Genomic DNA, 24,913 nt, shown 5'->3' with positions numbered 1-24,913 from the left:
CATCATTAGACTATTGTATGAAGCTTCTACGTCGTGGTCCAAATGCATTTACATAATTTATTGATATATTGATCACAACACGGCAAAATGATATTGTGGATATGCTTTTAAACATTAGTTTAGAAATTTAAGACTTTTTTTTCATGAGAAAGATGGTGCTCAAGGATGATTTACTCCTATCTCTCTCTCTCTCTCAGACAATTTTTGTTGTTGTTAGCTCAGTTTCATTGTGGTAGTGAGAGTGACAGCACATGACAAAATGATCCATACATGTCCGTAATATATGTACACACTGAGCAGCAGATCATCATGTGAGAATTGCACAATGATTGATGAGTATGATGAAAAGTGTAGATTATGCAACCCGTGCAAATTACATAGAGGATATGCTGTACAAATTAAAGGTTGTAATTCCTGTCTTGAAGAGGTTTGTGACTCTCATCCTAGAGGACACCTATGCTCCAATTGTCATTATGATAAATGTAATCAGTGGGAGTATACATATCCCGGTATGATTGGAAAGAATCCTGACCGTGATTTTAGTTTATTATTACGAGATTGGTATCGTCGTGGTTTTAGATTGTTCTGGGAGGAAGAACCGGGTCAGCGATTCAACTGCTGGAACAACAAAAGAATATGGTTTCTACGTCATCGTTGTGAAGACACAGGGTGTTATAATTATAAACCCACTGATTTTTATTTGGCTGTGACGGAATGTGATTCGACACTTGAGGAAACTGTTTGTGAAATTGCTTCAAATTAGCAAATTGAAACATGTGAATTCTATAGAATGTATGAGAATAGTATCATTGACTATACAAAGAGATATGACAAGAGTGAAGTCACACTCTACTGTAGAAAATGTGACCCTGACATTGCAGTATATCAGGTTCAGTACACTGTGAAATCAGATAATCTACCGGCTCTCGTTGCTGTCGACAAATACCTAGTAGTGGATGAAATCTAAAGAGTAGAAAAGTCGTTTTATCATGTATATAATTTTTTTTTTATTAATAAACAATTTAACATACATCTTTATAACATTTTATTATTAGGGCAATAAAATCAATATTAAATAAACTTGTAAGTATATTATCCACTATAAATTCGTTCAATTGAGGTAAGTCAACGTAGATGTTGAGAAACTGCTTGTAGGTGTAGCCACGACATCTTAACATGAAAAAGAGTAGTGAATGAAAGCCACATGTCTTAGTCGTTAAATCCTGTACTCTTCGTTGATTTTGAATAATGGTTTTCCCACTGCTTTCAATAAAGTTGTTGATGTATGGCGCGTAGAATTTATACGATAGGCCAAGAGGATCAAAAAATTCAATATTCTTCACTGTTTGAAAGATGCATAGCCAATGACCGGTCTTCAATGTCGATGGACTGCTATTAAGAATGATTAGGGTATTGTTAACACTTGGAATTTTTTCAATGAAGTCCGAAGGTATGCAATAAGGCTTGTACTGGGACATATATGGATCCATACTAAATACGTTGATAATTTGGTTTGTGTTCATGGTGCTAAGTCTAGTAGAACACTGCCGTCAGGTGTGATTTCCCAATAAGTTTCAAATTGACTCAGTGATATTAGTATGATACTCTCAGTCAGAGCATTGGCAAATGTACACTCTAAACGTACATTCCCTGTTCGTACTATGCTCATATCCTATGTGCCAGACAAGTCCAAAACAATAACCCCATGATTTTTTGAAAACATTGAATCGGTTATTCCATTTTCAAATAGTTGAGAGTCATGATCTAGGGATTGCATAGTCAACTCGTACAGAGTTCTATATGATTTTTTGTCAAATGATAGAGTTTACAGTGGAATACCATTCACTTTGCACACAAGGCTAGATTTACCGAAAAAACTAAAATCATGGGGGGATTCAGTCCAGGATCCAACTGCACTGCCACTCTTCACAAGGGCCAAAGCCAATTTTGATGGGATTTCTCCATTGATAAATGATGAATCGCTATAAGCTACGAGAGCCGGTGGCAATGTGACGTTGATTGGTGATCGTATGGGGAACAAGAAGTTTAATTTTGCTGCCATTGGTTCTTAGCTTTTCCACTGCCATTGCAACAGATCTCATAACCTATTGTTTTTGGACGTGGAGAATTGCCGAAGTGAGGATTACATTTGCATCGGGTGCTGCAGGAAATGTTTTTCTCAACATGAAATTCGATGGGGCCATCTGTAGCTTTATGTCAATCTTGACATGGGGGGGTAGCCATTGGGATATATTGAATATCTCATGATTTAATTTTCCAACTAGATGATACTCCTGGGTCACTGCAGTAGTCAACTAACCGTCACTATCAACACCTGATCGATATTCATATCCTAATGATTGTCCTCTCAACTCCTTGTATGCCTTTGGCGTCATCATCATAAATTTTATATAGCCTGCATAATTAGATAAATTATTGCTACTGCTCACCAATGCCCCATTAATAAATACATTCATTTGCTTGAATAGGTTGAGTAGAATACAGTTTTCATAGTAGAGACCATCACCGGCATTTGGAGTTGTATTATCTGACTTTTTCTTCACCACAACATTTAAATCAATAAATGTTGACGACAAATCAATGAAATAGTCTTCATTGGAAAATATCTGAAAGCGTATATTTTCCGAGAGGGGTTATTCGGGATGAAATTGTTCATAGTAGCCATACTTGACACTGACAGAAACATTTTCAGAATTGAAAAGATTCAATGAGGAACTGATTGATGGATATGATTCCTTGTGGGGGAGATAAGTCATCTTAAGAGAAGAAATCCTTCTTTGATCTGACAGTCTTTCTCTTTTTCTTCTTATTGGCCTTCGTTGTTTTATTCCTCAAAGTCCTTGTTGATGTCCTTTTCTTCCTGCCTGGGTGGAGACTGATGAGTGAATGACGCGAACGCATCCTTTTCAATCCCTCCCCATTTTGTCGAGATTTTAATTGTTCACCAACGGCTCTTGCTGAAGATCTAATATTTTCCTTAACACTCTCCTTGAAATTCGTGCCCGACCCCAGTCCTGTAGTATAGAGACAGCAAAATTTGATGCAGCAGGTACAATATATTTTCTTGCAATGGTTGCAGAACGAAATAGCCTAGCAAACCAGCTACCAAGTCCATAGCCAGACATTGTGGCACGGCCCTTATACTAGTTTAAGCCATTGACTACTTGACATAGACTCAAAGCACCAACATAACAATCGAAATCGGGACAGACAAATGGAATGCTCCTATTGTTCATTTTAGGTGATTGTGCTGTCGTTGACAATGGGTCGAAAATGACATGTAATCACTGCTAAGCCTTTTGTTATTGCTAGAGGATCACCCAATTCACTTCTTAGTGTTAACTGACAGAGTTCCAAATACGAAGTGTTTACAGGAACATACTGAAGATGCTTTATATTATAGTGATGAACAAGTTCATGAGTTGTTGTTCGTTCAAGAACACGAAGGAGGGGGAAATCTGAATTAGCGACTCTCGACGTTTATACAAAGGATGCGTGTAGAAATATTCAAGAGTACTAGGCAAAACCCGGTGGATAATCAGCAAAAATAACTTGATCCATCCCGTAAACGGTGCCAGCATTTTCCCCATTTATCATATTCTGTTTAAATATAAGAACATATCTCAGATTATCCATGACAAAAACTATTTCAGTGTCAACAGATCAGCTAAGGTAAATCCTATCATGTTCCATTGAATAATTAAAATGGAATTTACCATTCCGACGAAACGAGAGTTTTCTATTGATTGTGCGACACAAATCCCCCATATTATCATATTCAATTTATTTCAATTTGACATGTGGATAGTCACTAGATTTAAGTGCTTCAACCCATTCATAGTCGACATAGCCCAAACCATTCATAGTCCAAACGAATGGCATAACTTTTATATAATACACACGAGCTTTTATCAGTATTTCATAGGTATTTTTGAGAATACAGTCGGCAAGAGCCACTTTCTACGCAACATTAAATTTTATGGCGGGGGAGAGTTTTGTCCAAGAATCACTTGTCGTATTCAAGTCGTTGTATAGAGGATCGGAAACGTTGGACATGAAAGTTACATAGAAATCATTGGGCAATGTCAATACCTTGAACACCGATCCAAGAATCAAAATCAGAGTTGTATCCTAGCCCCTGAACAAGTAACTGTTTCTTACCCCTGCGAGTACGTGTCTTTAATATCTTTTCAATTTGATAGATTTCACTAGCATTTTTAACTTTTTGCAATTCATAGTCATAAAAGCCGCCGAGCATCTCTTCATCTTTGGTATCACGCAGACAGTAGGTTATGGGTTTAGTGTCTAGGATTTTTGCCAATTTAAAAAGTTCGGTGGACCACAATAAAGTCCCCTTTTCAAATACATTTGTTGTTCTATTAATTCGAACAGTATCACCGACATTGAATGTATTTTTCTTCTGGAGTATTGATTCATTGGAATACTGTTTGAGAAAAGTGTCAACTTTATCATGATCAGAATGATGAACTTCCGTCGGCGTAGAGTTGGACAATGATCGATGAGGTCGTTGATTGTAAATCAACATGATTTTAAGGTAGATCATGAATAAAAGCCGGTGTATTTTTCAATGTACAATATCTTGAAATTAAAAGTCGAATTGTTCTTATCAATCGTTCGACCAATGCAGCCTTTATAGGACTGTTACGATGATATAACATTATACTATATTCCTATAGTACTTTTGCAACATGAGGATAAACAAATTCACTACCGCGATCTGATAGAATTTTTTTATATGAATCCCGTTCGAGGATATTCTCAATAGCCTGATCACCTTCAACGCCTTTCTTTGATTGCAACAGACTTGCACATGCATAGCGACTTAAAACAATGATTGCAAGTAGAAAATACTTGTATGGTGTATTGTGACGTCATTGAAGTTCATCTAGAGTCAGGAGATCTGCTTGCATTATATGCAATGGGTAAAAGGCTTTAGTTTTTCGAAATTGATTGGCACGAAGTCTATGATTTCTATGCAGAGTGTAACTTGATTCATTTTGTAGATAGTCTTGTACACTTTTAGTGTGAACACCAGTGACTTTGGAAAGAGTGGTGGGGGAACTTAAACTCCCCGCCTCACCAATATTTTTATGAACACCTTTCAGAACTTCAACCATTCTGAACGTAAACACGTTGTGTAGCGTCCACTACTCTTATGTATCCTGGATGCTGGTGATGGTAATGGTGGTGGTGACGTTGACTTGATATGTCGACGCTTTTGTCAAGCTATCTGCGGTGTGCTAGTATTTTACAAAATTGATTTAAAATCTTCTTCTTCAAGTTCATTTTTTAATGGTGTCAATGTTGTTGTTGATGATGATGATGCATGTTCATTTAATTTTTTTAGAATTTGTCTATTGCCAATAAGACTTTTGGGGAAGTTTAATGTATTTAGAAAATTGTATAGATGAGCGTCAAATGATAATAGTCCTTTACGATTTGTAACCATATCATACATGAAATCAAGTAAATTATAGCTCTTGCCCTGAATTATAATCCCTTCCCCATTGCTCTCAACTTGAATTTGACCACTTTCCATAAGATAGGTTAGGAGTCGTGTAATTTGTTCAAGATATGAGCTGGGCATTATATTTCCAATTTTCAATACAATCGAATCCAATTCCTCCTTCTTTAATGGGGTTCCAGCAGCAGCAGACTCTTGAGGAGATGATTCTTTTTTGGGATCAGCAGCAGCAGCAGTGGGCTTCGATCGATAGGACTTGTGTTTGTCCACTCGGCGAAGTGCATCTTGAAGTAAAAGCAGTTTGTTATCATCCTCAATATTTTAATTGTCAAGGAATTTACTCAGATTGTCCTCAAAGTGTTCCACGGGTGAGAGAGCGAGTTCTATTGGAGTGAATTTATAGGATCTCGCAATATAGAGAAAACTGTTTATAATTCCAGCAATAATTGGTAGCAAAATTGTGAAAAAGACACTACCTGCCTAAAGAAGTCATTTACTTTCTAAATTCTTTCCTTTCTTTTGTTAAACCCAAGTATGTAAAAAGGATCGATTTTGCTTTTACTGTTTATTAACTACTTATGGCAGTTGAACATTACCCTCGGTCAAATATATATAAACTTCAGATATTAGGTTTATGAAACAGTTTTCAATACCGTATTTGAGAATTGCTTTCCTAAGCTGAGGTTTTGAAGTGCTTAGAACTGAAAACAAATGTCTGTTTTCATGTAGTTTCCTCAGAGCCATGACGGAGACTAATAGGTCTTTTTAGTGTTCACTGGGAGATATACTGTAATTTCATTGTCGAAAATATCTGTGACTACACGCAGATCCTCGGGTGTATTTTGATTAAGATCCAATAGGATATAACCGTGGGGTTTATTAGTTGCCTGATTGTATGCTGAGAGCAGAAATTTAGAGGCACCTGGATAGATCTGTTTATTGAGCGTTATTAGCGAGCTAGAATCACGAACAACTCTGTAGATGATATAGTAGGTGCAGTTCAATGCAAGTGTTCGCATACATTTGCTCAAATGAAAGAGATTGTGTAGAACCAGAGTAACGGAAATCTGTTCATGATGAGAGCGAACAGTGAACAATTGCAACATTTTCTGGGACCATTGTTCAATAGATTCAGCCAGATCGTCAATGATCAGCCAAGAGTTTGGTTCAATAAAGCTGAAAACATTAAGTCCATGTATGAACTGTATCTGCACCAATCCCATGGCAGCAATTGCTTTTATTCTATCGTATGACTCCTGCCAAATACTGAAGCAATATTAGATTTTTTTCGGCTTTTCTACAAACATTTTATCGCAATTTTTAATTATTTTAGTTAAGAGTTTTGTTTTGCCAGACATTGAGGGCCCACACAGAAACGATCTGAATGGTGTTTTATATTGATACATGTTCCCTTCAACAATTCACCTGGACAACTAATTGTATACCCTAATTGTATAATGACTAAAGAAATTCCCTACTACTACTACTCTGCTCTTCAAGAAGAATAAGAAGACGAATAAAGAATCATATTTTTCTTTTATTATATACATAAAAAAGTAACAATACTTAAAAAAGCACATTAAACATGAAAAAATACTCTTTTTTTTTAAATTTATTTATAAAAAAAAATACAACATTTACATGGGCACAGAGAGAGAAAAAACACTTGAATACTTTTGTTTGTTTATTTATAGAAAAAAATACAACATTAAATTAGAGAGCACTTGAAAAAAAAATATCACTTTTTTTTTAATGAAACATTTACAAAAAAAAATCTACTCTAAGTAAAAAAAGATAACTTTGATAGTGGCGGTGCGCCCCCGCGCTGGCGGCCACCCCCCCCCCCCCGGGCCGCGAGGCCCCCCCTCCCCCAAAGGTTTTAGGAAATAATTTACAGGACTTTATTTAAACCAAGACTTTCCCTATGGATAACATATTCGATCCGGTCTAAAGTTGAAGAGTGCCAGAGATGAAGGGTGGTCACCCCTTCATGAAAAACATAGAAATTGTCGAAGATGATACTCAAGAAAATTTGTCTCTACATTTATAGTTATGTTCTTGTAGTTGGAAGAACGAATTGCCAGCACTTTTGCTCGTGGAGTTGTATTTACTACAATACAATTCCTATCAATGTCCAAGTTGAAATTCTTATCCACATAGCGCATGGGTAATCCTTTGCAAAGTTTCTTAATTTCCTCGTCGTGTGTCTGTATAAAGTACACCTTCGGGCTTACACACATACCGCGAGAAATCATGTTGCTTCCCGTTTCAGATTTAAAAAATAAAAGTTTATTTTGTACCCAACGTTTCACAACCTCTGAGTAAGGACTAGTCCAATTGGTGTAGTCCATCCGTGAACTGATAATTTCACCATGCGACAAAACATCAATTAGATTTGGGGTTTTTGCATTTAAGAATAGATAATCCTTCTCCCCGTAGCAGTCCTCTACTTGCCCCTTTTCAGGCCCCTGTACCCTAGCCACCTTGTAGTAGAATTCAAGCATGAGCTTGTTAGAGATCTCCAAGATAGCACTGCCTGCAGCAATATTTTTATTCAAGACAATCCGTCTTTTTTTCCTATTCAATAGTACAATGTCCGGGCCAATGATTGTAATGGAAGTGTAATTTGGATCGGCAATAATTCGAGCAAATTGTTCGGGATCGGTTACGAAGTCACAACGCTTCCTATTGCGAACACTCTTACACAATTTGCCGAAAGCCGAATTCAAAATGAGTTTATAAATTTCTTTTTCGGCTTTCGTCTGCGCTGCAGAACGTTTGTTGACAAAGATGTCAACAAACGTTTTCAGATAGGGTTTTTGGCTTAACTGAAGTGCTCTGTGAACCTTTGTGACGTTGAAACCGTTGTTGTAAATCCATTTTAAACCGACTTAATGTAAAACTATGTTTTTTTCGGCAGAAGGTCAGCAATAAGTTTTTGTTTTGAAGGTGTCCAATGCAATCCGTCCACCTCGACTAAACGCCTATTGCGAGGGCTCAAAGAGTCCTTAGTCACAGGTCTATTGACGCATTGGAAAACAAAATCCTTTACTGAATCGTGAAGCTCGACTGGTATCTCTCCATCAATTTCAAAAAACCATCCAACCGGGCCATTCTCCTCAACACTGTCAATGTTGGGGAAATGTGGAGCTTGAGGGTCATTGAGCCATTTATAGTCGCCGCAAGGTAGTGAATAATGGGACATGGCCGAGGGGTAGAGAGAATTCATATCGAGGAAAACTGCATCCGATTTTGTCCCCGTCTTCTCTCCTGTTGGATCAGTTTCCAAGATACGGTCCCCGTGAAAAACAAAACCCCCCCTCATTGATCTTTCAATGAAGAGGTGCTGATCAATGTCTGTGATTAGCCCAATTTTTTTCCTACTAATTCTTAGAATAAGGTCCATCACTATATGAGGCGATGAAAAATAATACCCCAATTCAAGATTAAACTCTTCATAGATTTTGTCCGTATTTTTACACATAATGTCTAACAGAATTAACACGTCACTCGACAAATAAAGCTTGCAGAAGTCAAACCTATGTTTACACCCTCCCTCTGCCCAAACTTTTTTAATAAAACTGTATTCCTCGGGGGTGCAACTAAGATCGTGTAGACTGTCGTAAAACGATTCAATACAAGGAATAGTTTCCTCGGCGAATCTCGACATGGAACAATAATAATCATAAGGATATATGCCCTTGACCGTCAACAAATCATATAAATCATTTGGAAATTGTTGCTTGAGAAGGGGGAAAGCATTGCAACCGTCATCGTTTTTCTGCACTTGAATTAATTCGCTCAATGATTTAGGGAAAAACTGTATGAATCTAAAAAGCGAATTTTATTCGTGTACTCAACATCGGCTTCAACAAATTTCCACATAAATTCCAAAACAAGCAACTTTTCCGATGATTTAGGTATGATTTTGTACGTAAAGCTGTCTATCACCCATACATCATCTACTGTTCCATTTCTTTGAAGATGTGCTAATGCTGGTAGCACATACCTTAGATCGTAGTTAGAGTTATGTATAAAAACAGGAAGAAAAAGTTGCTGTTTAAATTTTAAATTACATGAATTGTGAGCCCATCCCAGAAAGTCACTTTTTCCTGTTGAATTGGGGTCAATAAGGTGATTGTGGTCCTGGACCGCGTCTTTTGGGGCAAGAGCACCCCTACATACCCAGCAAATTGTCCCCTTTTCCAACGCTAGTTGCTTTTTATCTGACAATGTCATTGGGTAATTGGTATGACGCAATTGATAAATTGCGCCATTCGCTGTTTTTATTAAAGATACCAATAACTTTTCCATGCTGCCCTCCTCATCCATAGTAAAAAAAAACTCTTCCAATTGCATTTTATTGTTGGAATCGCGACGGGCGTGTGCGTAGGAACACGCAACTAGTTTGTGTTCCTTGACTATATTTGGCCTTGATGGGTCTGATACCTCCACCAGTCTTGTTTCACAATCCAGAGACACTTTATCAACTTGTAGCAGGGAATTTTGGAAATTTTTAAATTGTAAAGTGTCTTTGCCTTCTGCCGGCATTTCTATTCTTTGATTCCCTTGAATTTTGCAATGGTTCATGTGATCTGAAAAAGTTTGCTCAGATCAAAATGAAGAAAGGCACATGAGACAATAGAGAAGTTCTCCTTTCTGAACACCTTGAGATAAGAATCGACTTATTGCTCTAACGGGGAAAAAATGACCATAGGAATTTACATCTTTGGGAGGCTCGTAAATAACCCTTACCCAATTTTTAAAATTTTCCACCATTGGTGTCCTCAATGAATACAAAACCCCTTTTTTATTTGGTTTTTCTCCCCATCTACTAATTCAGCGTCATACTGGAGAATAAACATCGCCCGCCCAACATTTTAATTTGCTTTTTCAAAAATTGGTATTTATTTAAATGAATCTCGATAAATTCCCTCTAAAAAGTACAAAATTACTCTATGGAAATTTTTTCCGCAGTTACGTGCAATTCCATCGAGATTTTTCATTGTTGAATCTTTTTTTAATGTTTTATGGGCTGCTGCTAAAAATGCATACTTAAAACATTGCAGCCCCGTGTCAAATTTGAAACCCTGAACCCCTCCTGTAACTGACAAATCTGGGTGGCATTTTATTCCTTTACCTCGCCCTCCCCTTAAAATAAAGTTTTTTTAAATTCTACTGAGATTCAGACCCATGCGTTCAATGTAGAAAATGGTGTACCCACTCCCCCTCCTATGAAATGTGTCCAAGGTCGAAATTAGTTTATTCACCCAGTTAAATAAGTTGTTTTAAAATTCATTTAGACCTGAGTAAAAAGTGTGGTTGCCTGTTGAAAAATTAAAATAAAAAATATCACCAGATGCTCCCTGTTGTAAATAAACTTTTTGATTCATTGATGCTTTAACTCCCCCTTGACCCTCCCATTTTTGAATCTGAATCTCAATTTGAGCTCGAATTCTGTCTATGTAGTTATGGAGAACACTCACGGGGTTTGTTAAAATAATGCCCGCGTTTTACTCGGGAAGGTTAAAATCAACCATGTACGATTGTAGGTGACTAAGAACACATTCCTAAGAATAAAATTCACGTCACTCTGAGGACTTAGCACTATTTTCACATCCTGTACCTATTTGTTCAGGACTCGGTTTACTAATGGTAAAGTTGTTGTTAAAAGTATCCCCGGAAAAATGAGGCCCAACAATTTGCATAAGACTGTCCATTTCTTCAGCTGTAAATTGAAAATCCAGGGGGATATCAAATAACGTACCTTCACTATCATCCGGCGAGAGGGGACAATTAACCATGATACCTTAAAGTCCCGGACCTGGGAAGGCAGAAGTTTTCACAGCTTCCCCCTGAAACTAGAAAATGAATGGATTAAGTTTTTTTTCTTTGACGAAAGTTTTATCACAATTATAACACACTTTTCTTTTTTTTTTCTTTTTTTTTTCTTTTTTTTTCTTAATTGGATTCGAATTTATCAAACAAATGCGTAATAAATTACAAATTTTTTGCTTATAGCATTATTTACAAAACAATACATAATAAATTACAAATTTTGTTAATAACACACATACACATGCGCACATGCATTCACACACACACGCACACACACACACACACACACATGCGCACACACTTACAGACACACACACACACACACACACACACACACACACACACACACACACACACACACACACACACACACAGACACACACACACACACACACACACACACACACACACACACACACACACACACACACACACACGCACACGCTGAAATATTCTTACAGGTTGAAATTGCGTTTCAGACCCCTTAGCCTATATTCTATTAGCCTATAACGTGCTGCTGAAACAGCGTCAGATAGAAATGCGCTATGGAAATAATTTATGCGATTTTTCCTGTGCTAATATCTCTCGTTTCATCTAAGATAAGAAACATCCTGTTATTTGAAACTCCCAATTTGTAGCGAACGAGCGATTAACATTCAAATTTATACCTGCTGCATTAATATTCAACCTTTCCCGATGGGTTATTTTGATAAAATGATTAAATATGCGCGAAGATAAGTGCAAAAACATATCTTAGTTTAAGAACGCTTGTTCAACCATCAAGTGTGAAATAGTGATTTGTTTAAAGAAATAATTGGATTTTTGCATTAGAGGTAAAGTTTTACAAATCTATAGAAAAGTATGATAAGCTATTTGCTACTTCCGTGTTATGATCATTCTTTTATATTCTGCTAATTTGGTTATTGAAAGACAATGAAGCAGGATTATTATAGAATAATTTATAAACAAACTAAAGTTTTACTCATCAAAAGCTATGCGCTTGAGAAAATTAGCCTTATTGTTGAAAATACGAAAAGAAAAAAATTATATAAATATACTTACAAATTCTGACAGGGCTGCTACACCTGAAGTCCCTGGCAAACCATGAAGGGAGTCAACCTCACGATCTTGAGTAGACTGGGCTGAGGCATTATGAGAAGCCTCCCACTCTCTTTTCAATTTCCTCCCAGGTTGCGTAGAGGTTTGTGTAGAGCTGGCACTTGGCTTGATTACTCCTGTCTCAGCGTTGTCGTGGGCTTCATTCAATTTTGCTCGTTTTTGCTGTGATGATTGATCAACAGCGTTCTAAAATAAAAATCATTTTCAGTTTTCAAACTATTTAGCTTACGGGAGGGTACTACCCCTTTAATATCAAACCCCCAAAAGTTGAAAAAATGACGCAATTTAATTAGCTAGCTCAATTCTTACTTTTTCAGAATATTAACGGAGGGCGTTAGGCATTCAATTCCATAGTATCAAACATGAAAAGTTGACAATTATATATTTTTTTTTATGCAAAGCTTTTTAAAACTTATATATCTAAATTACGAATATCACAGTACTAAACTCCCAAAAGTTGAAAAAAATGACACAAGCAGTTAACCTGGACTAAATAAATCATTGTAAGCAAAGAACTTTTTTCTCCTTCCATATCAACAATTAAAGTGCCCAGTTCGTAACAATTAAAGTGCCCAGTTCAGGCATAGTTCGTAAGTTAATTCATAACTCAATTTTGAAAAAGCCACTTAATGACGAGACAAAAAATAGATTTTCTTTTTTTTTTATTATAGTGAAAATGACCGACCCTGTTTTTTGAATATTTAGCGAAATGCTTTTTAAAAGAGCTAACAGCACAGTAAAAAAAAGCGTAAGAAAGGAAGGAAATTCTTCCCTAACTTAATAACGAGACAAAAAAAAAATAGATTTCTTTTTTATTATAGCAAAACTGACTGACCCCTGTTTTGAATATTTAGTGACATACTTTTTTAAAATAGCTAACAACACGTTTAAAAAAAAGATTAATCAAAGAATGAAATTATTCCCTAAGTTAATGACTATAAAAAAACAAAAAGATTTCTTTTTTATTATATCGAAACTGACTTACCCTTTTTTTTAATATTTAGCGAAATGCTTTTTAAAAGAGATAACAACACAGTAAAAAAAAGCGTAAGAAAGGAAGGAAATTCTTCCCTAACTTAATAACGAGACAAAAAAACAATAGATTTCTTTTTTATTATAGCGAAACTGACTGATCCTGTTTTTGAATATTTAGCGAATTGCTTTTTTTTAAAGAGCTAACAACACGGTGAAAAAAAGCATAAGAAAGGAAGGAAATTCTTCCCTAACATAATAATGAGACAAAAAAAAATATATTTCTTTTTATTATATCGAAACTTACTGATCCTGTTTTTTGAATATTTAGTGAAATGCTTTTTAAAAGAGCTAACAACACGGTGAAAAAAAATCGTAAGAAAGGAAGGAAATTCTTCCCTAACTTAATAACGAGACAAAAAAAAATTTCTTTTTTTATTATAATAATGAGAAAATTTTTTACTCACCAGAAGTCGCTTAGAATATTCCATATCTATGAAAATGATTGCAAAAAATATTGATACTATTAGATTGAATGAACTATTCAAACTGTAGAAAATTATAATCTGAAACCTGAATATATACAAAAAAATAATTGATATATATATATCGGCAGCTAAACAAGACACACCAGTTTTCTGATACGGGATTTACCACTGGTTTTCTGACACGGAAGACACATACACTATTAGAGATATCAAAAATATTTGAATATATTAAGCTATAGGCAATACTGGTTTAGAAAAAAAAAACTAGAATAGTGACATAATTTCACCAGATTATACCCACCTAACCAGATTATACCCACCAAACCAGACTATACCCACCAGAATCCTGTTTGGTACAGGGGCGTAAGCAAAATGGTACCTCTTACTCTACTCAGACTTTCATCCAATTCAGCGGAAAATGTCTCTCCTAAAAATAATGCCATCAAGAATGGAACAGCGAATAGATGCAAAACTTCAAACTTCTTTTGCAAAAACAAAAAAAAATTGTTAGAACTAAATTTTTGTTTTAGCTAGAGAGTATTAATGGTTGCTCTTGCTTGTATACAGCGATATAGTACTAACTCAATTTATTTATTAGTTAGAAGTTACCATAATTAGCAAGCTGCTATCCAACCTTTAGTTGCCTTTGTGTCCCGAAATTATGAAGCTACAAGCACGAGTTTAGATCCGAAAGATCACCAAGCGTTGATCAATCAAGTTTTTATTTAAGGTAATTAAATTAATGAATTAATCAGGGGTTTTATTCTGACTGTAAAACGGTCCGTGACAAACGTCTTATAAATGGGGTATGAAGGTGGACGTAAGGCCTCAGAGAATACTTAAGCCCAGGGTATGAAGTTTGGGTAACTTCGTTTTGACTGCTATTGCCGATTGTCTCCTTTATTTACGTGGTGAATTCTGTGAAATCATTTCTAATAAATAACCGAATAAATGAACACAAGTCTATTTACCTTTCTTATTGCTCTTATTGCTACTTTATGCGTCTCTGTTAGCTGTGTTAACCGCGGTTCATCTTCTTCATCTGAAAGAGAAAAAAATAACTATAATTAAGCAACACGAGTCATGTAATGGTACATTACGCTCACAAATTGATAAATAGTTGTGCACTGGAACGGAATAGGGTTTACCATTTTTTTTGCCATTTTATAATTTTTTACGATTTTTACCGTTTTTACTATTTTACAGAAGAGTGACACTTTAAGCTGTTGGTCAGATAATTTAAATGACAAAGAAAAACCTGAAAGAAATAGTAATTTTTATCCGAGGAATATTGCTTGTATACACCAGAAGATATTTGATAGTCTTTGACAGTCGAAATGAAAATATATTAAAAAGGAGTTAACTGTCTTAAAAAAATATGCTCATTTTTGGTATATTATTATTTCAATCAAAAATGGAAAGGCATTGAAGTCTAAGAAATTTTATGATAATCTTTAAGCTAGAGTTACTGAAAAATTTACTCCCAATCAGATATGTCGTCCTATTAAGTGGCGTTCACATATAGGACCATCAAGAATTGTGTTACTAAACATAGATATTTGGCCAAGTGCTTAATCAGACATGAGGGTGAACAGAGGATGGACACGTACGCATCTCCTTTAAGTAACAAAGGAATCAAAATAAAATATCTTAGGTCTGTTCATACCTAATAGCCATGATTTTCTAATATTTTTTTCCTTTTGTTTTTAAATTACGAAGTTTTTACGACAGTAACACATTTTTATCAGTGTTTCCCGATGAAGCGTAAAGATAAGTAAGTATAGCTCATTAGTTAAGTTTAACTTGGTTTTTTGTCTATAAAAATTCAAACATTGATAATTTGCTCATTTCCAAAAACAACTGCAAATTCAAAAGAAATCTATACCCTCTGAAGTTATTTGGTGTCATATTAGGTTTTTAGCTAATTATTTTTTTTATTTTTAAACGACTTTTTTTTTTAGTTTTTTGCCACTACTATATAAAACTGGAAAACTGCAAAAGGAAGCCGTTTTCATTAAAATTAAATTGATGATTTTCCCTGATCTTTATGATATAACAAAGTTGTGTAAGTTATTCACTTAATTAATTTAAGCAATCAAACTGTATTTTCACTCTCGGTACTTTAAACTTATACGATGAGCACATAAAGAGAAGTAGCTTCTTCATTAGCATTAAATCTTAGACATTCAGTTCTTGACTTTAGAACTGAATACTTGCATGTACCATGCACAGCAAAAGCACTGCATTTTCTGTGTGAACGGGCCTTGCTAGGACATAGATGTCTGGCCAGACACGTTTAAAGTCATGGAGGTCTTTCTAGACATGCATCAGTATCGTGCTTTACAAAATGGATATAATATAAAATATTATATAAATATAATACAAAATAAAATAAATATACGAAATAGATATAAGTCACATTTGAACTTTTTTCATATGCACTAAAAGACAAGTGCTTGCTCTAATAGATACTGGAGATGAGCGAATTTCATTAATATTTTCATTGCAAAGTAATTAGACTGAACGAAAGAAAATTCCTTTGGCTTTCTATCTTTAGTTAGAAATGAAATAAGCCTTTAGAAAAACTAACTGGCTCTTGTTAGAAAAGCTGGGGCTTAGTTATTTTATACTCACCCCCCCAAACAGAGAAAAATGCCTAACCATCTTGGTGCAATGGTCAGTTAGCCTTACAAGAAACGATTAGTTGAAACAGAGCCTACTCGAGGGTTACATCTAACTCAGATTCTCTAACTTAGATCAAAGAGTATCTAACTTAGATGCTCTTTGACAGATGTATCTGGCAGATGTACCTTATGACTGATGACAGATACCCTTTGACAGGTGCTTGACTGATGTACCCTTTGAGCGTATCTGGCCTGGTTGCTGTATTCTTGGAAGATCAAAAATAGACCTTACAAAGTGTTTTCAGTACTGATGACAGTGAATCCACGGATGATGTTGGGTCTTCCCAAAAACTGGAGAAGAAAATATTGTACTGGCATGTCCATAAATTGAGAGGGAGTAGTCATTCCGGACTTGTTCCAGTGAAAGATAGGAATGGGACCACAATTAGCGATAAGGAAAGGATTAAAGAGGCATGGGCAGAACATTTTGAGAATTTGCTAAACCGAGACAGAGTTGCAGGAAAAGATATAGAGGAAAATGAAAAAGTTTGTGATACCTTGGGTGTGAAGGAAGATCTGTTTTGCGAGGAAGAATTAATGACAGTACTGGGTGACCACGGAATCAAAAATGGGAGGAAAACGTCTCCTGGACTTAGATTATGCTGATGATTTAAGCATCCTAAAGGAAGTGTGAGCAAGACGAATGAACTTTTAGAGGTTTTGCGAGTTCAGGGTCCTAGAATAGGTTAGAAAATTAATGTTAAGGAGACTAAGTCACTAAGGCTAGGAATAACTACTACTGCTACTAACAACTCACCGCAGCACCAAGGTAACTGAGGCCAACACAACTACGCACGCTCCTCCTCCATCCCAGTCTATTCGAAGCCTCCATTTTTACACCCACCCACGAATTTCCCATTTCCTTTAAATCTTCCTTTATGGCGTCCTCCCACCCCAGACGGGGGCGACCTGCTTTCCGTTTAGCCCTAGATGGTTGGCCAAAAAGAACAATCTTCGGCAATCTGTCATCCTTAATCCGCACAACATGCCCTAACCACCTTAACCTTTTTTCATTATAGACCTAGAGAGCGGTATTGAACCACATTTTTCGTATAGCCTATTGTTTGAAATACGGTCAGTCAGCCGGGTACCCAGAACAATCCTTAAGCAATTTCTCTGGAAAACATCTAGCAAATCTTCATCCGCTTTTCGGAGCGTCCATGCTTCAGAGCCATATTTGACCACTGTTATCACTGTAGCTTCTAATATTCTAATCTTGGCTTGCAGACTTATCTTCCAATTCTTCCAAACTTTTTTTAACTGTGAAAAAACACCCTGAGCCTTGGGTATTTTACTCTTGACATCTTCACCGCTCCCACCATCCTTACTAATAATACTACCAAGGTAAGTGACGCTTTCAACCTGATCAATCTTTTCATTAGCCAACGTCACCTTTTCATCTTCACTTATTCCTAGCCTTACTGACTTAGTCTTCTTAACAATAATGTTCAAACCTATTCTAGCACCCTGAACTCGCAAAACTTCTAAAACTTCATTCATTTTGCTCACACTTTCATCTAGGATGCTTAAATTATCAGCATAATCCAAGTCAAGGAGACATTTTCCTCCTCATTTGATTCCGTGGTCTTCCATTGCCTTTCCTGTGCTCCTTAAAACAAAGTCCATCAAAATAATCCATATAAAAGGGGATAGAACACAACACTGCTTAATTCCTGATTTAATACGAAACCAGATGCTAGCCTCTTACCTTAACCGCAGCAGTGTTATTCTCGTACATAGCATTAATCACTTTAATGTATTTGTATGGTATACCATACAAGGATAAAACCTTCACTAAAGCTCCTCTATCAACAGAATCGAACGCTTGCTCATAATCTATAAAACTGAGGACCAAAGGTGTTTGAAAACTCAGGCACTTCTCAATTATTAGCCTAAGAGTGAACATTTGGTCGACACATCCTCTACCTTTTCTAAAACCGCACTGTTCTTCTCTTAAAACTTTGTCTACGGCATCTCTCAGTCTAAAAAGTATCATATTACTAAGCAATTTACTACCTACAGAGACCAGACTAATGCCTCAATAATTACCACAATCAATTTTCTCACCTTTCTTATAAAGTGGCTTAATTAAGTTTTTCCTGAAATCGTAAGGTACTTCCCCTTTTTCAAAAATCATATTCATAATCTTCAGTAACTTATTTCTAACCTCAGAGGCGCCATATTTAAAAAACTCATTTACCACCCTATTAGCACTTGGAGCCATATTATTTATTAATCCTTTTAGTACTATTGCTAATCCCTCATCACAAAACAAATCTTCCTTCAAATCCAAGGTATCACAAACTGTTTCATTTTCCTCTATATTTTTTTCCTGCAACTCTCTCTCGGTTAAGCAAGTTCTCAAAATGTTCGGCCCATCTCGCTTTAGCTTTTTCCTTATCGCTAATTGCCACCCCATTCCTATCTTTAACTGGGATAAGTCCGGATTGACTACTACCTCTCGTGCCAGTACAATATTTTACTATTATGCCGTCTAGGTGCATTTTTCAGATCCTCGGCAATTTTATCCATGGCCTCCACTTCACACCTCCTTAGTTCATATTTCAATGATTTCTCCACTTTCTTTACATTTCTTTTGTTTTCATACGATCTATCACTCAGATAATTCTTGTACAAGTCGTTTTTACTTTCTATTAAACATAAAGATTTTTCACTAATATTCTTAGCTGCAGTTCTAGCTTTCTTCCCTAATGCACCTTCAGCAACTTCACAAATTATTTTCCTAAAATTATCCCAACCATCTTTCACATTATCAAATTTTAAACTCAAGTTTAGTATTCAACTGTTCCTGGAAAGTTTCTCTCAAATTCTCATCCTGGAGTCTACGAACATCATAACTTCCCGGGAAGTAGTTACCCTTCCGATATTGCAGCTTTAAATTAACCCTTGACACTACTAGATGGTGATCTTTACTTTTACATCAATAACAGCACTCCTATATACCCTAGTATCTTGTATTGATCCTGCCAGTCTTCGGTTTACTACAACACAATCAATAAGGTTTGCTGTCTTACCATCACATGAATACCATGTTAGCTTATGAGCCATTTTATGACCAAAAGTAGAATAGCCAAGGCTCAGGGTGTGTTTTCACAATTAAAAAAAGTTTGGAAGAATAGGAAGATAAGTATGCAAACCAAGATTAGAATATTAGAAGCTACAGTGATGACAGTAGTCAAATATTGCTCTGAAGCATGGGCGCTTCGAAAAGCGGATGAAGATTTGCTAGAGGATTTCCAGAGAAATTGCTTAAGGATTGTTCTGGATACCCGGCTGACTGACCGTATTTCAAACAACAGGTTGCACGAAAAATGTGGTTCAATACCGCTTTCTAGGGCTATAATGAAAGAAAGGTTGAGATGGCTAAGGCACGGTGTGTGCATGAGGGATGACGGATTGCCGAAGATTGTCCTTTTCGGCTAACCGTCTAGGGCTAAACGGAAACAGATAGTCCTCATCTGGGGCGGGAGGACGTCATAAAGAAAGATTTAAAGGAAATTGGAACTTCGTGCGAGGGTGTAAAAAGAGAGGCTTTGAATAGATTGTGATAGAGGAGGAGCATGCCTAGCTGTGTTGGCCTCAGGCGGCTTGATGCTGCTTTGAGTTGTTAGTAGTAGTAGTAGTAAATATAAGTCACATTTGAACTTTTGTCATGTGCACTAAAAGACAAGTGCTTGCTCTAACAGATGCTAAAGATAAGCGAATTTCATTAATATTTTCATTGCCAAGTAATTAGACTGAAAGCCATTGAAAGGATATTCCTTTGGCTTTCTATCTTTAGTTAGAAATGAAATAAGCCTTTAGAAAAAATGACTGGCTCTTGTTAGAAAAGCCGAGGCATAATTATTTTACACTCACTCTTCCACTCAGAGAAAAATGCCTATACATCTTGGCCCAATGGTCAGTTAGCCTTACACGAAATGATTACTCGAAACAAAGCCTACTCGAGGGTTACATCTAACTTAGATGCTCTAACTTAGATCAAAGAGCATCTAACTTAGATGCTCTTTGACAGATTTATCTGGCAGATGTACCTTATGACAGTTGACAGATAACCTTTGACAGATGTTTGACTGATGTACCCTTTGAGCGTATCTGGCCTGGCTGCTATATTCTTGGAAGATCAAAAATTGACCTTACAAAGTGTTTTCAGTACTGAAGACAATGAATCCACGGATCATGTTGGGTCTACTCAAAAACTGGAGAAGAAAAGAAAATCTTTGGAAGGCTTATGAAATCCACCCATTCAGCGAGTTCTATTTGCCTTCAGCTGTTCAAACTTTTAAGGAATGTTTATAATTGTTTTTGTGAGAAGGGTTAACCTCTTTATTATTAAAAGAAAATCATAAGTTTTGAAACGAAAGTTGTGAGACTTGGCAGGTCGTAGTGAAAAAGATCTGTTTCTACTTTTTTAAATTCTCCTTGCTGCATTACCAGAAGGTTTCAAATTTAACTTTCGCCCTGGAGTTTTTAGCAATCGAGCAATAATTTGAACTATTACGAATTTTTACAGTAGAAATAATAGTTTCTTGCTCTTTTAAATGTAATTTTGAATATCCTTATTAATAAAAGCGACGTTTCAGGTGTGCTATAGGAAAATATAAAATTATCTTGTTGACACTTTTTATGGCAGCTTTGCAAACAGAATCATGTCCATTGGCAAACAACAGCCTTGGTAGTAAGATAGATGAAGAGCTCGCTTTCTGATGCTTGTTGATATCAGACAGCCAATCTGACAATTAAGTTCTTCTGAATAATAATGACAACGATAGTTTTAGTAACTTTCATTGAGATAAGATAAGATATTTATTTCAAAAAGATCACTATCACAAGCCCACAAAGGGCCGAATTCGAACTTCGGAGTCGACAATAGAAATGGTTGCAATAAAACTGGCCAAAATGCAAAAAAAACAATGAAATAGAAAAATCATAATGAACAATCATTTAACAGTCAATAATTAAAACTGTAAAAAATCAATTAAAAAGTTAAAAAGGTAAAAACTGGTCAAACTAAACTTACACAAATACGATTCAGAAAAAGAATTAGAACGGACATAAAAAAAGGAAGGGGGGAATAAGCGAATATACACAAAAAAAAGAGCGAGACATAAATGCATATAAATTAAAAGGAACACTAAGCAATTGTCAATAATTCAACTACAGTAAGTCAATAAAAGAGTTAAAAAAATAAAAACTGGTCAAGAAGGGGGGTGGAGGGGACAAATATAAATAAATAACCCCCCCCAAAAAAGAAAAAAATAAAATATATAAAAATTAAAGAGGGAACTGAAAAAAATGGGGGGAGAAGCAAATGAGTACAAGAACCTGGGCAGCACCATCAGCTAATAAACAAAAAAGAGGGGAAAAAAGAAACTATTGGGACAATAAATTCATTTTTTCTGTAATAAAGGGGACAAAAGTTCTTTCGTATCTGGAAGTAACGCAGCGAATGGGGGATAAAACAGGGATGGGCTCAGAAACAGCTCGAGGCGGCCGTAATCTGGATGGGGAGTGACGTTTGGGGAAAATACTTGCCGTCCGAGGGTTTGTTATGGCATTTTTTGCAAAACGGAGGCACAAATTATTTCGTCGTCTCTCGAGGGTCTCTAGTTTTGAAATATTTAACAAATGCAAATATGGTTTCTTGCCCTCTTTAAAAATAATTCTTAGAGCTCCCTTTTGGAAATTTTCAGTTTTTGTGTTTCTTCATTTGAGAGGCCAGGGTGCCACACAGGACAAGCATACTCTAATATGGGACGCATAAAAGAAATGTATACTTGTAGTAAATGTGATTGGGTGCAACTAAATTTATTTGAAAGTTTAAGGAGGGAAAGCGAGGAGTTTGCTTGTCGTTGGATATTATTTATATGGGCATCCCATTTCAAACTGGAAGAAATTGTAACACCAATGAGTTTAAGAGATGTGACAGAGGTTTCAGGAGGAATGGGAGCAAGAAAAAGGGGAGGGGATTTAAGGAAACTTACTGAGACTATTGCGGATTTAGAAGGGTTAACTGTCATGTCAAGGGAAGAGGCCTCACAGGCAATATCTTGCAGTATGCCCATTGGGTTGCTAAACATGTTTTTATGACATATCTCTAAAACTGTCAAGTCATCGACAAATTTCCACCTATTGTCATAAAGGCTTGAAAGGCTGTTAATCATAAGAGAAAAAAAGGAGAGGGCCTAGAATAGTCTCCTGAGGAATGCCATTAAATATGGGGAGATGATCTGAGAAACAATTTAGATATTCAACTGCTTGAGATCTATTAGAGAAAAAAGAGGCAACGAGCTTAACAAGGAAAGTTTCAATGTGGAATTCATTTATAAGTTTATCTATGAGTAATTTGGTGTTAATCAAATCGAAAGCTTTTTGAAGATCAATAGAAATCAGATTAAGCCAAGTGTTAGGTTTTTCAAGTAATTTACCCATGGTATCAACAAGATGGATCAGGTAATTAGAGGTTGACGTGGATTTGAGATTACCAAACTGTCTAAGATCAATGAGGGGGAGGACTTTCATCTTAAGCCAGTCTGCGAGAAAACTTTCATACAATTTTAAAAAAATTGAGGTGAAGGTAATAGGACGAATGCCATCAAAGCCAGGCTTCCAATTTTTCTTTTTGATTGGGGTAATAAAGCCTTGTTTCCAATATTGAGGGAACTTTCCAGATTCGGTAATTTTATTAAACAGGGTGGATAGGGGTTTTGAGAGGTAATCATTGAAAGCTTTAATCAGAGGAATAGGAATATCTAAAGGGCAAATACTTGATCGTTTTAGTTTTTCAATTTTTTTTACAACATCAAGTGAAGAAATATGTGGAGCGAAAAAGGATCAGGAATATCTGGAAATGCGTAAGATAGTGGTGGGAGACTCTGGGCAGTAGAACCCAGAAACTTATTGAGGTCATTAGCTGTGGCCTTTGGAGGTTAATTTATTTTAAAATTTAGTTGTTATTGACTCTTGCCGGTAAGTTTTTTTAATTTCAGAGTACCAGTTCTTTGGTTTATCATGGCGCAAGCTTTTAATTTTGTTTTTATAGTAGGCTCGGGCAGCTTTTCTAATTTGACTTTTTAATTCCTTTCTTAACTTATTTGCTTGAGCTAAATTACCCCTGTTAAATAAGCTTATTTTCGTGCGGATTAACATTTTTATGTGATTATTTATGTAAGGTTTATCACTGGAGCATTTTCTGATTTTTTTTTCTGGGAAACATAATGAGTAGGAATCAATTAGTTTATTATGAAAAATCAAAATTTTGTCATCAAGGTTTTTAGAATTATAAAGGTCTGGCCAACTTTATCTGGTCAGCCATGATCCAAAAGAAAAAAGGCCTGTGTCACTGAGGGGACCAGTTGTTTAATATTAAGAGAGGTGCAGATAGAGTCTATCCTCAGGTCATTCGCATCGCCAAGTAAGCAAATACCAGCGTTCGGATACTTTGATAACACAAAGTCAGCACTTAGAAGAAATTGTTGTATAAATTTGTGTTTCTGGTCAATACTTTGGTTAGGAGAACGTTAAAAGACAGCGGTTACAATTAAATTGAAAAGGCGGGGAAGTACTTTCGGTCTAAGGCTCAGCCATAGAATTTCCTCATAATCTGATAAGTTGGGGGCGGGGTTGAGTTTAGGTTGGAGGTTATCTCGGACAAAAAATAATATACAAACCCTAGAACCATGCCAATACAAACCCTAGAACCAAGCTCTACAAACCCTAGAACCATGCCAATATGAAATGACTAATTTAATTCTATTAATACTACACAAAAAAAACATTGCACAAATTAAATAATACCAGTTTCTCTGCTCCATTGCCAGCCTGAGAAATTGTCCTAGGCTTTCAACACTTATAAAACACTCATCAATCACTATACGCGCCAGCCATCTTTCATCAAACCTATACTCTCCATAGATTTCCTTTCGAAACTCCCTCAATTTTAGGTATTAGCTTAATATCAGATTAAATTTGTAGTTCTTAACTATTTAAAAATATACATACAAGATTTATATATATATATATATATATATATATATATATATATATATATATATATATATATATATATATATATATATATATATATATATATATATATATATATATATATATATATATATATGTACATGTAGCAAAATTTTATATATATACAGATTCTCACTGTCGTTTGTCTTCTAAACGCAGAAAATTTGAGCCTTTTCTTGATTTCACGACGTACAAATGTCCCGTAAAATGAAAGGAATGTCTTTGTAAAATTATATTTTTTTTTATTGGACTTTTAACTT

At 35.8% G+C, this 24,913-nt stretch overlaps 1 protein-coding gene across 5 annotated transcripts in view; it reads right to left on the bottom strand.

Annotated features, from left to right (window-relative positions):
- LOC148948272 (potassium voltage-gated channel subfamily KQT member 1-like) overlaps positions 1-24,913 on the bottom strand; it is a 420,960-nt gene that overhangs the window by 105,615 nt on the left and 290,432 nt on the right. For all 5 annotated transcript variants that reach the window (XM_089093855.1, XM_089093854.1, XM_089093858.1 and 2 more), the window contains one exon: positions 14,895-14,965. In XM_089093855.1, coding sequence (XP_088949981.1) covers positions 14,895-14,965 — 71 coding nt within the window. The remainder of the gene's footprint in view (positions 1-14,894; positions 14,966-24,913) is intronic.

The sequence above is a fragment of the Artemia sp. Qi Xiang Cuo genome, chromosome 9, assembly GCF_049724085.1.
Source record: "Artemia sp. Qi Xiang Cuo chromosome 9, ASM4972408v1, whole genome shotgun sequence".
Classification (NCBI taxonomy): domain Eukaryota; kingdom Metazoa; phylum Arthropoda; class Branchiopoda; order Anostraca; family Artemiidae; genus Artemia; species Artemia sp. Qi Xiang Cuo.
Note: the sequence above shows the minus strand (reverse complement) of the source record. Positions and strands in the feature narration are given on the sequence as shown.